The 15,647-nt window shown below is 38.3% G+C and overlaps 2 protein-coding genes across 10 annotated transcripts in view; both read right to left on the reverse strand.

Moving 5' to 3' along the window:
* The window catches only part of LOC126622351 (disease resistance protein RUN1-like), a 78,458-nt gene that overhangs the window by 25,222 nt on the left and 37,589 nt on the right, over positions 1-15,647 (reverse strand). For 3 of the 9 annotated variants that reach the window (XM_050291049.1, XM_050291053.1, XM_050291048.1), the window contains one exon: positions 9,157-9,195. The exons of 3 other annotated variants lie outside the window; for them this stretch is intronic. In XM_050291049.1, coding sequence (XP_050147006.1) covers positions 9,157-9,195 — 39 coding nt within the window. Of the gene's footprint in view, positions 1-4,903; positions 5,766-5,872; positions 6,710-6,806; positions 7,089-9,156; positions 9,196-15,647 lie in introns of those variants that run through there. 3 more of the 9 variants (XM_050291058.1, XM_050291055.1, XM_050291054.1) reach the window with 3 other exon arrangements.
* On the reverse strand, positions 1,917-4,074 carry LOC126622372 (uncharacterized). The gene is made up of 5 exons (XM_050291094.1): positions 3,900-4,074; positions 3,570-3,784; positions 2,846-3,013; positions 2,519-2,754; positions 1,917-2,376 (listed from the first exon to the last, which is right to left on the reverse strand). The coding sequence occupies exons 1-5, from the start codon at positions 3,967-3,969 to the stop codon at positions 2,130-2,132; spliced, it is 936 nt and encodes a 311-aa protein (XP_050147051.1). The 5' UTR covers positions 3,970-4,074; the 3' UTR covers positions 1,917-2,129.

A 15,647-nucleotide genomic window follows, 5' to 3' on the forward strand; every position in this document is an offset into this window, starting at 1 on the left:
GAGTGGGAGTGGATATTAAGGTCCACTGATGTCAGTTTGGTCATAATGTTATAAGTGCAAATTGAACATATGTGATTTGAAGTTAGCATTTACATATATGTTGTAATTGACAGCTTTTGGTTCTATGTTTTGAAATGCACAGATAGATTGTTTATGATGTTACTCAAAAGACTTTGTGATCAACCTATTATAGTCTTAATCGAACTAGTTTTCTTGGTTCATACTTGCTCAAGTGCCTCTCCATAAAATGGGGGTAAGGCTAGCCGACATTCACCTCTCCCAGACCCTGCGTAAAGCGGGAGCCTTGTGCACTGGGTACGACCTTTTATACTTGCTCAAGTGGGAGAATGTTAGAATATGAGCATGAGTATGAATCGGTAAACTTGATTGTAGGATTAGAGATTGAATAGGAAGTCTTGTTGAGAATGGATTTGTAAATCCATGTTGTAACTGGACTGCTATTTGGAATGAATTGGTATTCCATATGGATTTTAATAGGGGAATCCTTATAGAATTTGGCTAAGATTGTATAGTATATATATAGTGGCCTCTGCTCTCGCAGTATGGACTCAATATAAGACTAAGACCTATTATTAGTTGAGAACCTTGAACACTGAAGAGAGGAGAAGGTGCACTGCAATATTGTTACAGAAATCAAACATGGCAACCGGTTCAAGTTCATCTACAGGTACGGTTTTCTCCATACATTGGTTTAATGAACAACGATTTGTGTTTTGATAACAGTAGCTCATATAACTTGTTATTGGTTTATGTTTATTCTAACATTTCATCCCTTCTTTTGATCCAAAATGTGGTTGGATGAAGGATGTATTATCCGTGTACAATGACCTAGTTTTATGCTACTGGGGATATTCGTCTAATGACTCGAGCATTTACTACATCATTTGCAATCCATACACCAGCCACCGGGTTGCTCTACCTCCTGCCCCAGCATGCCATGATATTCTACCAGCGGAATTGATTTGCGATCCCTACTATAAGTTTCCGGAAGATGATAACAAATCTTGTGAACAAAATATTATCGTTAATGCTGAGTATAGGTGCAAGGTTGTGCGATTTCATTTATATTTGCCAGATCCCTTTCGATGCAAAATGGACATGTTCTCTTCTGAGACCGGTGTATGGAAAGAGCTGGTTGTAGTATCCCCACGAGAATTCGGTGTCTACTGCAATGACTCCTTTCCTCGTGCGGGTTTTCCTTCCAAAGGAAAGTTGTACTGGGCAGGCACTGGTGGCGTTATGGCGTTGGATCTGTTGGCGTACAACGGCAATAACTCTAGTAGTGCTTGTGATGGTCGTGAAGTTTTTGATAAATGTTATTTCGTTGAACTTGATGAGGTTAAGCTGCCTGTACACCTTGACAAGTTCTCATGTGAGAGTTGAGGCATGTTATGCCTCGTAGCGTTTCAGCACATTTACGAAGATGTTCATATCTGGGAGATGAAAGGAGATGTTGAGGATGGCTGTTGTTTCACTATTAGACAGAGGGTTTGCTTATTGCCAAGGATGGAACGATCTGGTCTGTGGCGTCAGTTGTACGATGAAGGAGAGGCCACGAGATTGTTGCCTTTGGACTCGTTTGATGAGGATATCATGTATCTACAGTCAAGTAGATCGATTTTCATGACATTCGTGCAAGGAAGATACTGAAAATTACAGACGGAGAGGTGATATGTGTTTTACCATTTGCGCTCCCATGGTGGCCGACACCAGTCCCTAAAATGGTACCACCACCAGAAGCCACCAGTTCCTAGTATTTTTATTTTTCTGGGGCAAGATATCAATTCATACTATGAACGTCTTGACAGACATAATTTATTTCCGTTTTACTTCTTTGATATTAATGTTTATGATTCCGAGTAATGTTTGTAGATTAATTTCGTGTACATTATCGCTTGAAATAACTGTATTTGAATCATATGATGGTATTGCCAAATTGTATGTACTATTTGAAAGAGAAACATTACATACCACAACAGAATTACAAATTTTGCCTTCCGCATAAGATTCGTCACCGCTACACTATTGGCAGTTTCATATCACATGCTTATTTCCAAGGGACAAATCTCACTTAGTCACTGGCAATCTTCGAGCAAAGCATTAGCGTTTCAAATGTGCTTTCCGAGGAAGGTGAGGATCAGCTGATTGACCTCTTCAGGCGACTGTTCTTGAACAAAATGCGTTCCTTCGGGAAGAAATACAATCTCCAAATCAGGGACAAACTCTTTGATCTTTCCACTGTTTATGTAATCCTCTATCCCTGGAAATTTGTTAACATAATCCTTGCCTCCCATTATAAAAAGTGCCGGAGCTTTAACTATTGGATCTGCGACAGCAGACTCTTCTCTAATTGCCCTATCGATGTGTAAAAAGAGTTCAACAGTCATTAACGAGTATGTGCTTACAACTTGGTCAAATATTGCTAGGGGTGATCGTTCTGTCTACATTAACAGTTCGAGTATGTAACAGTATGAAACCACTTGGTCAACTACATTACCTGTATGGAACTTGCAGCGCAGTTTGGAAACCCGAGTTCTCATACAAAGCTCCATATGCGGCAAGATCTTCCTCACTGAACCAAGGGGGAAGAGGCGTAGATGGATCCACTAGGTCCATGATCTCCTGGTCTTCTGCAGCTATTGGTATTTCGCTTCTGGAAAAAAGGATGTAAACATTCCGAACAACCGTTTTCGCATCGAGGCGCCCAAAATCAGCCTCTGCACGTCCAGGTTCCTGTAACATAGGCAACAGTTAGTTGCAAACTCGCAAGAAATTCATGCTTGCAATAGTATTGAACAAATAACAAGACCAGGTAAATGCACACCTGCCATCTTGAAATGTAGAAACCTTCTGGGAGGTAGTTGCCCGTTCTACGAGGGCCTGGTGGCATGATTGGCAATCCCATTGTTACAACGCCTACAACCCTCTCGGGGTGCAGAAGAGAAAATAATGTCGCCACCCCAACTCCAAAATCTTTTGCAATTAGGAAAACCTATGCAAATTTGAATACAATTTCCAAAGCCTTAAATCTTCATAGCCATTAACATCAGAAAGTGTTCATCCAAAAGTTGAAAACAATTACCAACTAGCTCTCAAGTTTAGTGATATTTCGAAGAGAAATGCAAAGGGGACTCTATCAAAAGTGGGCTCTCCATAGACTCTTTGCACCTCATGTTTTTTGCATAGTATTTTATAATGTTAACACAAGAATTGACGTTAAACTATAAGATGCCAAAGTCTATAGAGAATCCAACTTTTGAGAGAGTCCTTAGCATTTCTCTACTTCGAATCTGCACTCCGATCATCCAAATGAATTAATTTTCTTTTAATCAAATTAGTACTATTGACAAGAAAAACTTCAGGGATGCCAAAACAAAAGGAAAAAGGAGACTTGTATTTTATTCACCATATGTACCAACCTAAACAAACTGGAGATTCCAACAAATATCTATGGAGTTAAAGGATTTTTTTTTTTGTTAATTTAAGCAAGTTAATTGGAATTAATAATAATTAAGGAGAAAAATCCGATGATTCTTTCCAATAAGTACCTTGGGAATAGCAAGGGAATCGAGAATTCCAAGGATGTCACTGGCGAGGTCGCGGTACGAGGTCTTCTCGGATTGGGGAGGAGGGTCGGATAGTCCGTATCCGCGGTAGTCGGGAGCGATGACCCGGAAGCCGGCGTTGGCCGCCGCAACCATCTGGTGCCGCCACGAGTACCAAATTTCCGGGAAACCGTGCAGGAACACGACCACACTGGAACCTATGATAAACAAAAAAAGACGGCGATCGGTCGAGTATGGTTGTGTTCGATTTTGTTAAGAATAATAAATACGTTACGGTGCCGGACGAGGAATTGAGGAGGAAAATAATCTGACCTGTTCCGATGTCGGCGACGTGGAGCTTCAGGCCTTGTACGGTTATGTACTTGTGCTGGATTTGCTCCATTTCAGGTGGTTTTTCAGACGATAATCACAATGTGTACGAACAAGAGAGAGAGAGAGAGAGAGAGAGAGAGAGTTCACTTCTAGTTCCGACAAGACAATGTTTGGACTTGCCAAAAAGTGAAGCAGCTAGCATCAAAGAGGAGGGCATTTACGTCCATAACCCTAGTTGCATTTTTACTTTACTATTTATCATTACTAGTCATTTTTATGTTGTTTTCCTTGGGGCTTCTCCTTATAATTTTTGTTTCGTTTCAGAAAAATGATATTCTGACTCATATTTTAATTCTAATTAGATATTGTAGCTCGTATATCCAGACTAAAATACTTAATTACTTGTGTACCTTTGAAAATGTTTGACAGTCTCACTCTGTCTCTTAAAACTTTTTTAGATCCAGTTTGCTTACTTTTTAAAATATGTAAATGTGTCTTATTATATCGTATATCGTTAAGTTCATTAAGTTTTTTATCTACGTCGCTTATGATGATGTGTCAAAAAAGAGGATCTTTTTGTCTTTTCCCTTCTCCAACCTAATAAAAGTCACTTCTTCTCCTTCACCCCTTTGATTCATTTCACTCTCTCTCTCACACTGATTTCTATCTCTTGATGGTATTGATTTTTGGCTAAATAATCTTTAAAAAATATGAGTTTTCATCTTTTTTTAATAATTTATGGTTCTCATCTACCTCGGTGAGTGAGTGGGTAATGTTTAACTCATACGAAAAACAGCTTCAATATTCAATTATTACTACTCCATTGCATGATTTTAATTTTAAAATTCTTAACTAAAAGTTTTAATGACATTACTGTTCGTTTGTTCAAAAGTTTTTTTGGTTAATGTTTTTCATACAAGCAATACTGGGGAGGAGAAATTAAACACACGGCCCGGGATGTAGGTAAATCAAGTGCCCCCAGCTCTGAGCAACTCCATCCTGAATGATCAAATATGAGCTTGTACTTCAATTCTTTTTTTTTTTCCTTAAAACAAACCTTTAAAAGTGCATTAATAAGGAAAATCAAACCAACACAGAAACAAGAAAGTTCAAACAGAGAGAACATGTTAAAAACAGATCAAGCAGGAAGTTTCCTAACCAAAAAGACAAACTGTATCTGCAAACTAGCTGATTAAACCAGGAAGTTTCCTAGCTTACATGGTCATCGTGGTCGTCGTCATCATCTTGGTTGTCATCACCCTCGTCATTAGTATCATCGTCGTCGTCATCCTCACTATCATCCTCATTATCATTTTCATAATCCTCATGAAAATCTTCATCATTTTCGGTGGGAATTTCTTCTAAGGCCCTATCGTAAGGGATAGGATAGTAGCGATAGTACAAACGACCTTCGAAAGTCTTGTCACACACTAAACGTACCCCTGTTTTCTTCACCATGAACTCACTACGTAAACGTACCCCTGTTTTCTTCACCATGAACTGATCACTACGTAGAATCTTTGCAATAACGAGGACCAAATCGCCTTCTTCGAAATTGAACTTATCTTCCCATAACGGTATATGCCCCAGCCAAAGGTACTCTCCACCGCAAGCTGGTGGGCTCATTAGGTCGACAAAAAAACTAGTACGCTTGGTGTGATTAATAACACAAATGAAACAAGAACCAAAAAACACGCTGTCGACATCAATAAAAGAACGATAAGCCATGCACACAGCCAACGCTTTTGGATTACGACCAATTTCCTTAGGCACTTCGAAAGAGACTTGGGCACCCTCGTTGACATGATTGAACCAAGTGGGTATTTGTCCTCCTGCAAGAGTTATGTGTCCACGTCCTGTCCATCCCTATACCATGTTGAACAAGATTTGTGTAAGCAATACAAGTATAACGACATATTTGACAAATAGGGGGTTTTTTTTTGTTGGGGGGGGGATGATCAGAGAAAGGGAACCTGTAGCGTGCTATCCTTAAGAAGGTAATCTGTGAGATTGTTGTGTACTGGCATATGAAGTATGAGGCCTGAGTTTAACGCGCTATCCAAGCCTGGAAACTCAATGAGTTTGGGGGAAGAGAGAACCATGTGCGCCGACATACCTGAAAAATCTGGCATTCTTTCTACTACAGGGCATTTGTATATGTCCAGGAGATACAAACTTTGTGGTAAATCTGGGATCTCAACAAGGTTTCTGCAACCATTCAATAATAGTTGACCAAGCTTGGAGATGCCACTGAGGCTTGGAAGGCTATGAAAATCATTGCAGCTTAGATTTAAGTTCACTAAACAAGGTAGACCACTCCCAAAATCATTAGGCACTTCCATGAAATTGCTCTTTTCCAAATTTAATTCTGTTAAAGAGCGTAAGCCCAGTAAGGAAGGTAGCTGCAAAAAACACTTCAAGCAACTCAAAGATAAGCGCTCGAGCTTCTCCAGTCGTACGATGGAAGGTGGTAGTACTTTTATGGCCGTCCCATCTACAAGAAGAGTGATCAATGATGCCATTTTTCCCAATTGCTCAGACAAGATTTGGAATCTTGAACAACCATGAAGAACAAGAGTTTTGACAGATTTCGACTTGTAGAAACTCCTCGGGAGAGCCTTAAGCGTTTCACAGTCTTTCAAATTCACCAACACAAGACTCTTGAGATCTCCAATGGACTTGTGAACCTTAGCCAACCTCTTACAGTCTTTAAGTATCAATTTCTCAAGATTTGGGAGTTTTGAAAAGTCTGGCGATTGTGTTAGATCATGGGAATGGCAGAGATTCAGAATCTTCAACTTTTCAAGCAACTGTTAGGAAAAACCATATTAAAATAATAAATAAAAATCCAAAAAGAAGACAAAGAAAGCATAATTCCTAATTTGGTTCAGGTTACATCGTACGTACCCCAGAATCCTCACAAAGAACTTGTTTGAGGTTGCTATACCGCATGTCGATAGCGACTATGTTTGGTTGACACAGGTCTTTCGGTATGAACTCCAATGGGAATCCATGATAGCACAACCATCTTAATTTTTTGGAAAGACATCGGTATCCCCCAGTGAGCCGAACATACTTGAGTTGGAGCAATCTGAGGCTCTTCATATTTGTAAATGCCTCAGTACTGAAACTAATCTCTTCAACACTTGGCAAATCCAACACCAGCCCTTCAATTTTTTCAGTTCCCTGCTAACCAAAACAAGGGACTAAATAAGAAAGGTTTGCATGCAAAATAGTTCGATTACTTACATATGATTCTCTTCTATTCCTTACGCATTTAACATAAAGTTTGATTGGAAAAGTGCTTACAGATTTGTCTATCAATACAGCTTTTACATCTTCAGGATGCCACAATCTACTCCGTTCTCTTGGGAATTTAAAATTTTCTGCACGCACGATATCTCTGCCCATATCCCGAAGCAAATCATGCATCATTATCTTGTTTTTTGTATTAATAGTTACAAGGCACCGGTCAAGGAGGACCTTGATTCCTGCTGTTGCATAAAATCCACAACCATCCAAGATTTGCATGACATCATCCTTATCCATTCCGATAAAGAAACAAGATATATCGCGGAATATCTCCCTCTCGTAGTCATCATTCAACCCTTTGTAACTTATTTTCAACTGTTCCTGAATGTTATCAAGAGGAATTTCTTTCAATTTATCCAATGTACTTTTCCAATCTCCTATGCTTTGGTTGAACAAGTTAGAACCTAAAACTTGAAGAGCCAATGGCACTCCTCCACAGTAATTGACAACTTCTCTTGCGAGCTCAAGATATTGACTAGGACAACAACTACTTCTGAAAGCATGCCAACTTAGGAGCTCAAGAGCTTCTTCTCTTTTCATTTCTATCGCCGGATATACCATATCAACTGCGAATTCTTTTAGCACATGTTCGTTTCTTGTTGTGATGATAATTCTGCTCCCCGGGCCAAAAGAGTGGCGATTTCTAGCTAATTCGTGTAGCTGCTTCACATCGTCTACATCATCAAATATGACAAGTACCTTTAAGCGTCGAAATCTTTCCCCTACCAAGGCGGTCCCTGCAGCAACACTGCTTACTTTTGTCTTGGTGGTTTGCAAGATATCATAAAGAAGTTGTTTTTGCAATTTTTCTAGTTTCTTTTCCCTCACTTTTTCAAGGAAACTTTTACCTTGAAACCTGTCAGAAAATTGATTATAAACGGCTTTAGCAAGCGTTGTTTTACCTATTCCACCCATGCCCAAAATTCCAATCACCCGAACATCATCTGAATCTCCGATACATAAATAATTACTGATATCTTGCACTCGAGAATCTATTCCGACTTGGTAGGGCGCTACGTCTAAGTATGTGTTGTTCAGCTTACTAGTGACTTCCTCAGTAATCATCCTGATAAACTTTGCTTCATGCCTGGCATTAGTCAAGTTGAGAAGCAAAACGAAGATTATTATACAACTACAAGATGAAATTGAACTAATACACAAAATTACTTATCACGACGAGAGATTTTATTTAAGACAATTTTCTTTGAGGTGTTGTGTTTAAACTTATCAAACATCAATTAAAAATTCAAATTACAAACACAAACAAACAAAACCAGTATCCCTTCTCTCTGCAGCCATTCGCGGGCGGCTCCCCTGCTGTGATTAGTGTAAGCTTAACAGTTGAAGCTTTATTGTATGATTTTATTAAAAGAGGTCTAAGAAATCGCATGCTTGCAAATTAATGAGCAAAGGTACGTTAAAGCCTAAATTCATAAGAGAAGAAATTAGTAAGTACCCGTCCAAAGTGTTTTGGAGATCCCAGCCAGACAAATTCGAAGCTTTAGTAAGAGCAGTTCTCCACCTCTCTACCTTACAACTCTCTACCTTCTTTTCATCTATATGGTTCAGAAACGATTGTCCAAAACTGCCAGTCTGTTTCCTGACATGCGAAGGATCAACGTCATAGAATATTGACAAAACTAACTGCCCCAGCGTTCTTCTACACTCCATGATCTTAACCAGCTCCTCGAGGCACCAGCTGGAGTTCGCATACTGTCTAGAGAAGACTATGACAGAGATCTTAGAACCTTGGATTGCCCGCTCAAATGCGGTTGTTAATTCTTCTCCCCTTTTTAGTTCTTCGTCGTCAAGAAAAGCATTGATTCCGGCCTGTGTTAATGCTTCATAGAGGTGGCCTGTGAAGTTTTTACGTGTGTCTTCGCCTCTGAAGCTTATGAACACATCGTAGAGCGAACCTTTTGAAAAGGAGGACGAGGACAAGGAGGCGGAGGAGGACGATGAGGATGAGGATGAGGGCGAGGAGGTGGAGGAGGACGATGAGGATGAGGATGAGGATGAGGGCGAGGAGGCGGAGGATGAGGATGAGGATGAGGATGCGGGCGAGGACGAGGTGGACGACGAGGCTTTATCGGGGACAGAGATATTCATTTGGCGAAAGACGAGGCCGAGGGAGCAGAGGAGGAAGATGAGGACATCAAGGACAAGACCGGAATTGCGAGCCGCGAAGTGGTAGGACACTAACACCAGCACCAGAGTTAACAGCTTCCCTAAGCTCGACCAGGTATCCATTTCCTTCATTTTCTTTAGGCAAATTGAAGGTTTTTGGCGATATTGATTTTCTTTCTTCTGCAGGATTTCACTACAAGAGTTAATTTGAAAGTGCCCCAAAAATCCCGGATTATGACAACCTCTACCAGTCAAATTTTTAATTCAACTTGCAACTTTCGTAGAGAGTGCCAAATGCATATTTGCAGGGCTCTCACTTTCAGTATGGCTAAATATCAAGGAAAAATATATATTTATATACAATTTGGTATAAAATAATCGAAGTTGTTGTGGAAAATGGCATCAAGGACGTTTCGATTGGTAGTTTAATTAGTGGCCTTATCTTTGACTATTGTAACTATCCGTAGTAGTTGAAGAATGCCTGACATATGATCAACCACTTCGGATTTACTTGTGCTCTTACTTCATAACGTTGAAAATTCAAACTGCATCAAAAGAACGGATCGATTGGCTTTAAATGTTTATTTTTTCACAATCAATATTACTTATTTTTAAGCTAAATTAAGAGAATAGAAGGATTTTGATTTAGAACGAACTTAAGTTAAATAAAAATTATCTATCCACTAGGACAATCCACCACTTTACATATCAAACCTTGTACCAAACCCCTCCTAGACCACTCTTCCATATGCCCCCAGACCCACAGAAGTGTTTTAGGCTAAACTAGTAAATTGGAATGCGCGATGTTGCGGGACTTGAATGCACTAGCCTTAACTACATGAATAAGATGAGAAACTTCCATGTTTTGTCCAAGTTGAAGGCTAACATGACTTCCCTACTAGCACTACAACAAATATGAGCACTGCACACAATAAATTATATGTGCCCTTTGAGGTCAAAGAGCACCAACATATGTGCCCCATAGACCAATAGCCTTTAATCAATTGAAAATTTTAATGTATGCCTCTCCTTTTTTATGAGGAATGCTAACGATCTCTTAAATTATTTTTAGCACAATATTTTATAATATTATCGCAGAAATTAACATTAAAGTGTGTAGTGACATAAAGTTTATGGAGTGTCCCACTTTGAGAGAGAGTCTCCTTAGCATTTCTCTTCGAATTTACTTCAACTTATTTCCTAATGCTTGTTTGGATGATGAGAAAGTAAAGGAGGAGAGAAATTTTCAGTTTTTAGTTTTGTGTTCCAATTTTTATATGGATACTAGGCCAATTGGGTGAAAAAAGTAGAATTTTATATATTAAAGGGAGAGGCTTTGGCAGTAAAATAAGGAACATATCTTAGATTCCTGTTGAATCTGTTTACTTAAATGTTCTGGAATCGGAATATAAACTAACCAGGAAAAAATTCAACATAATCATGAATGAACAAAGGGATAGATGAGTGTATGGTGTTGGTAAGATAAGTAGCTTGGTTTTTATATACCATTCAACCAAGCTGATTACAAAAGATGTTGCAAAACAAACAATTACAAAAAATTGTAATTGAACCATCACAAACAAATCCACTCAACCGGGAATCAAAATTTGTAACTAAACCATCACAAAGAATTGCAGATTTCCAGGTTGGCGTGGCAAAACAAAGAACAATATCTTAAGTCAGCACACTTATACATAAGGAAGAAACAATTGTATTTCGTTTCTTGTATCCACCATGACCTAGCACCACATGGATAAGGTTTCATCCAAACAAAGGATCCTTTAAAATTAGATAAAACCACTCCTAATGCTCCCAACCATAAATAAGAACACACTTTAAAAAAGTCTATCACATGTCCATTGGCAAGCCAAGATGTCACCCACTGAGTTTTCTGGTGACAAAATCACTAGCAAGTAACTATTCGTATAGGACCTTGAATATCTATCACATCATTCTCTAGTGCTTATCAAGAGTGTTTTCTATTAGCACGTTTATGAATTCTCTAGTATGTTCATCAAAAAGTAAATAAATTCTCTGTTATATATTTTTTCAGTAATCGTACTTGGTGGTGAATCAAACAATGTTTACTGATGCATTCAGTCTAAGGATAGATAATAATCCACCAATGGAGAAGGTTGTGCTTTATCTCTGTCACAAAATCAATTGCACAAAATCCATAGTTTTTTACGGAATTTCAAAACCAAACTAATCTCTAAAGATGAAATTGTCATGTAAACATGTTTAACACAGATTTCTCAATTATCAACACTACTCTTTCTAAATTATTAAAAACATAAAAATCAAAGTCAATTGGGCGTATAATTATACACCTCATAATGTCAAGCAAGCAACCAACTTCTGCCTCCAACGACCCAAAATTCTGAAAATTCCCAAAATAGTAAATCAATCAGCAATTCAGAGCTTTTCAAATAATACCACTTTCTTGCTGCAACCGATAGAAATTTCTATACATTTTTTTAGATGAATTTGCTAAAAAGCAATTTGCTGGCCTTTTCAAATTATTAACGATGGAATTCCAATGCCTTAACCATGTATACACCAATATGGCACAAAAACCCTTAATCATTGATTGCAGGATGTCGAACAGAAAATCTTCTCATTTTTGTTTTCTCACTAACTGATCAAAACATGCAAGCAAAAATAAACTTGAACACTATAAACTCACAATAAACCAAACCAGCTGTTGAATGCGTTGAAATAAAGCAGCAGAGAAATTGATGCACAACCAGAGATTAAAAATTGATGCACTATAAACTCACTCATGGAAACCTTTACCTGTGCTTTTCTTTTACATGCTCCTTCTGCATGAACCACTAAAGTGCTTATTTTTCCTTTCCGATTTAGAAATATGCAAGTCTGCTACAGAAAAAAGAGAGAATTGAATTACACATATTCCAAAAATGGATATGCATCTTCTGAACAACTACTGCTTCTTAATGGCCCAACTACGGAACTACCAAAATTCAGAGCATAAAGTACTGCCGAGTACAAATCTAACGGTTAAAAATCAGAAAAACAATTAAAGAAAAAAACTTAACAGACCTAAATTTATATACATGTGAAGTCCATATTAAATTGAGTATCTCGTATGCATTCAGAAGTAGAATCTCAAAGCAATAAAATGTCTCAATCTTATCCTTTTTTTCTCAAATTTCTGTTCAAGGGAAACCCCATCTAAATTTAAGGTAAAAGATTTGACAAACTCAAAAAATGTAAAATTACGAAATTATCCAACCCTTTTTCTTAAAATCACAGAATAAACATTTTTCATCATCGTCACAATCATTTTGGGGAACCAAATCTTAAGAAATATAAGAATCACCCTATTTGCTTCACTTCTTCATAAGGGATAATCTTATATAAAACAACTCGAAACGTATTCAAGGTAGAGCAAGCTAAGGATTTAGAAGATAAAGATCATTTTTTAGCAACATCTAATTTAAGCATTAGTCTACACTGCATGAATACAATATATAACACTACCAAACAAAGGAGTTGAAGTGGAGAATGAAACACATACAGACCGATTAACAGAATAGAATCATTTACCCTTCCCTACACCATGTAAGGTGCTTATGGGTTGCCAAAGAGCAGAAAATGTGATTCCAATGCTACACAAATGCACCATACTCCCAGCCATCCACATCATGAACCATCATCGCCAAATTCTTGAATGGGACCTGTGCAACTTCCCAAGCTTTCTGCTCAAACACAAAGAAACCATGAGATGATGAGATCACATAAATCCAAACCACTAAGAAATCAGGTTATACTGTATTTTATAATTATTTGCAAAGTCGAACTCAGAAATCAGATTATGCAAAACCCTAAAAATTAACAATTAATTTCTTTGATCCTAATTACAAAATGTATTGGCATATGAAGTGGGATCCCAAAATATAGTTTGAGAACTATATTTGGAATCCTGAGATCATGCACCAACACAGTCACAGATTACTAAGTGCTTTAATCGAAACACAAAATAACCACCAAACATCAAAATTCCAAAAACCTAAAACACAAAGCAAAAAGTTACAGTAAAATTAATATTTAGCAAAATCAAACGAACGAACAATGTATACAAATTCCTTTTCCTAGCTTCTTGCACATTCTAAATCTGTGGGAACCATACACAATTTTTTTTTTCTTTTACAAAATTTATTAAGCATTAAATTAATTGAACATTTACAATTATAGTGTTACTCTATGGTGCAATTATAAATTACAGTGGAAATGTAAACTTGCAATTCAAGTCTATGCACCCGGTCGAATTTAAAATGTTTACATATGAATCGTCTACAGTTAAGTTGTTAAACTCTAATTCCACCAAAACGAACTCTACAGTTCCTTATGGGATCAAATGAAAGCTGTATATGAAATCTATGTTAGTCTAGTATTATAACTTTTAACCATATTGATGATGTTGAGTGAATAATTAAAACGAAGAGTAAACAGTCATACAACAAATTAACAATGCCATGCAGAAAACTTACTCGTTGGACAACTCAACCCTGTATTCCATCTCCTTATCAACCATACCGAAAATGTGCACAATTGTTTAAATCCAAATTCAGGTCTTTCCAAAACCAGCCTGAATTATTTGAAAACACATATTTAGAACAATAACTCAAAACCAAAGAAGAGAATATTCATTACTCAAAGTAAAAATTAACCATCTCGTTGCTTCCAATCTCTCAGGAAATGCCTAGGTTTAACTTTCACTAATGTCAAAACACCGCCATCATTGACCAATTAAACAAATAAGACCCAGTTCCATTACACCCAAACTGACAGAACACCCAAATTCCCAACACCCATTGAGCAATCTAACCATTAACTTCCAAAAACTTTCCCCAAAATCCAATCTTGGGCATGCATTAAATCTAATCTAAAACTTGAATTTGTTTTTGCAGAAAAAAGTAGAAACTTTGGAATAATGAAGCAAAACGGCACTTACCTGTTCCTTGTCCAAAAAAGTAGGCGCATTGTTAGGGGCGGCCATTACAACAACAACAACAAAGCCTTTTCCCACTAAGTGGGGTCGGCTATATGAATCCTAGAACGCCATTGCGCTCGGTTTTGTGTCATGTCCTCCGTTAGATCCAAGTACTCTAAGTCTTTTCTTAGTGTCTCTTCCAAAGTTTTCCTAGGTCTTCCTCTACCCCTTCGGCCCTGAACCTCTGTCCCGTAGTCACATCTTCGAACCGGAGCGTCAGTCGGCCTTCTTTGCACATGTCCAAATCACCAGAGCCGATTTTCTCTCATCTTTCCTACAATTTCGGCTACTCCTACTGTACCTCGGATATCCTCATTCCCAATCTTATCCTTTCTCGTGTGCCCACACATCCCACGAAGCATCCTCATCTCCGCTACACCCATTTTGTGTACGTGTTGATGCTTCACCACCCAACATTCTCTGCCATACAACATCGCTGGCCTTATTGCCGTCCTATAAAATTTTCCCTTGAGCTTCAGTGGTCTACGACGGTCACACAACACGCCGGATGCACTCTTTCCATCCAGCTCGTATTCTATGGTTGAGATCTCCATCTAATTCTCCGTTCTCTTGCAAGATAGATCATAGGTAACGAAAACGGTCGCTTTTTGTGATCTTCGCTAGATTGCTCCGGTCATTAGTGTGGATAAGTATATAAATGGATAGAGATAGGAAAGCAAACACAAGATGTACGTGGTTCACCCAGATTGGCTACGTCCACGGAATAGAAGAGTTCTCATTAATTGTGAAGGGTTTACACAAGTACATAGGTTCAAGCTCTCCTTTAGTGAGTACGAGTGAATGATTTAGTACAAATGACATTAGGAAATATTGTGGGAGAATGATCTCGTAATCACGAAACTTCTAAGTATCGGAGTGTGGTGTCGTCTTGACTTGCCTTATCTGTCTCATAGGTAGATGTGGCATCTTCTCTGGAAGTACTCTTCCTCCATCCAGGGGTGGTATCTTTAACTGGTGGAGATGCACAAGGTAATGTATCAATTTCACTTGAAGCTTACTTGTAGTTTCAGGCTTGGTCAAGCGCGATACAAACCATGTAGTAGGAGTCCCCCAAGTCGCCGAGCTAGGGGGTCTGCTGAAAGAGGTGACAGACAAGGTAAGCAATCAGAGCTCCGACTGATTGTTCACCTTCTCCCCATCTTGCAGCAGCATGAAGGATAAAGAGAAGAAAAATGAGAAGAGATGATATGAGATACTTTTGCTTTTGAAGAAGTAACTTTCCACAGGCTTATTCTTGAACTGAGCTGGAGGGTTTTCTGGTTTCCTCCAGA

Source organism: Malus sylvestris, chromosome 5 (assembly GCF_916048215.2).
Source record: "Malus sylvestris chromosome 5, drMalSylv7.2, whole genome shotgun sequence".
NCBI lineage: Eukaryota > Viridiplantae > Streptophyta > Magnoliopsida > Rosales > Rosaceae > Malus > Malus sylvestris.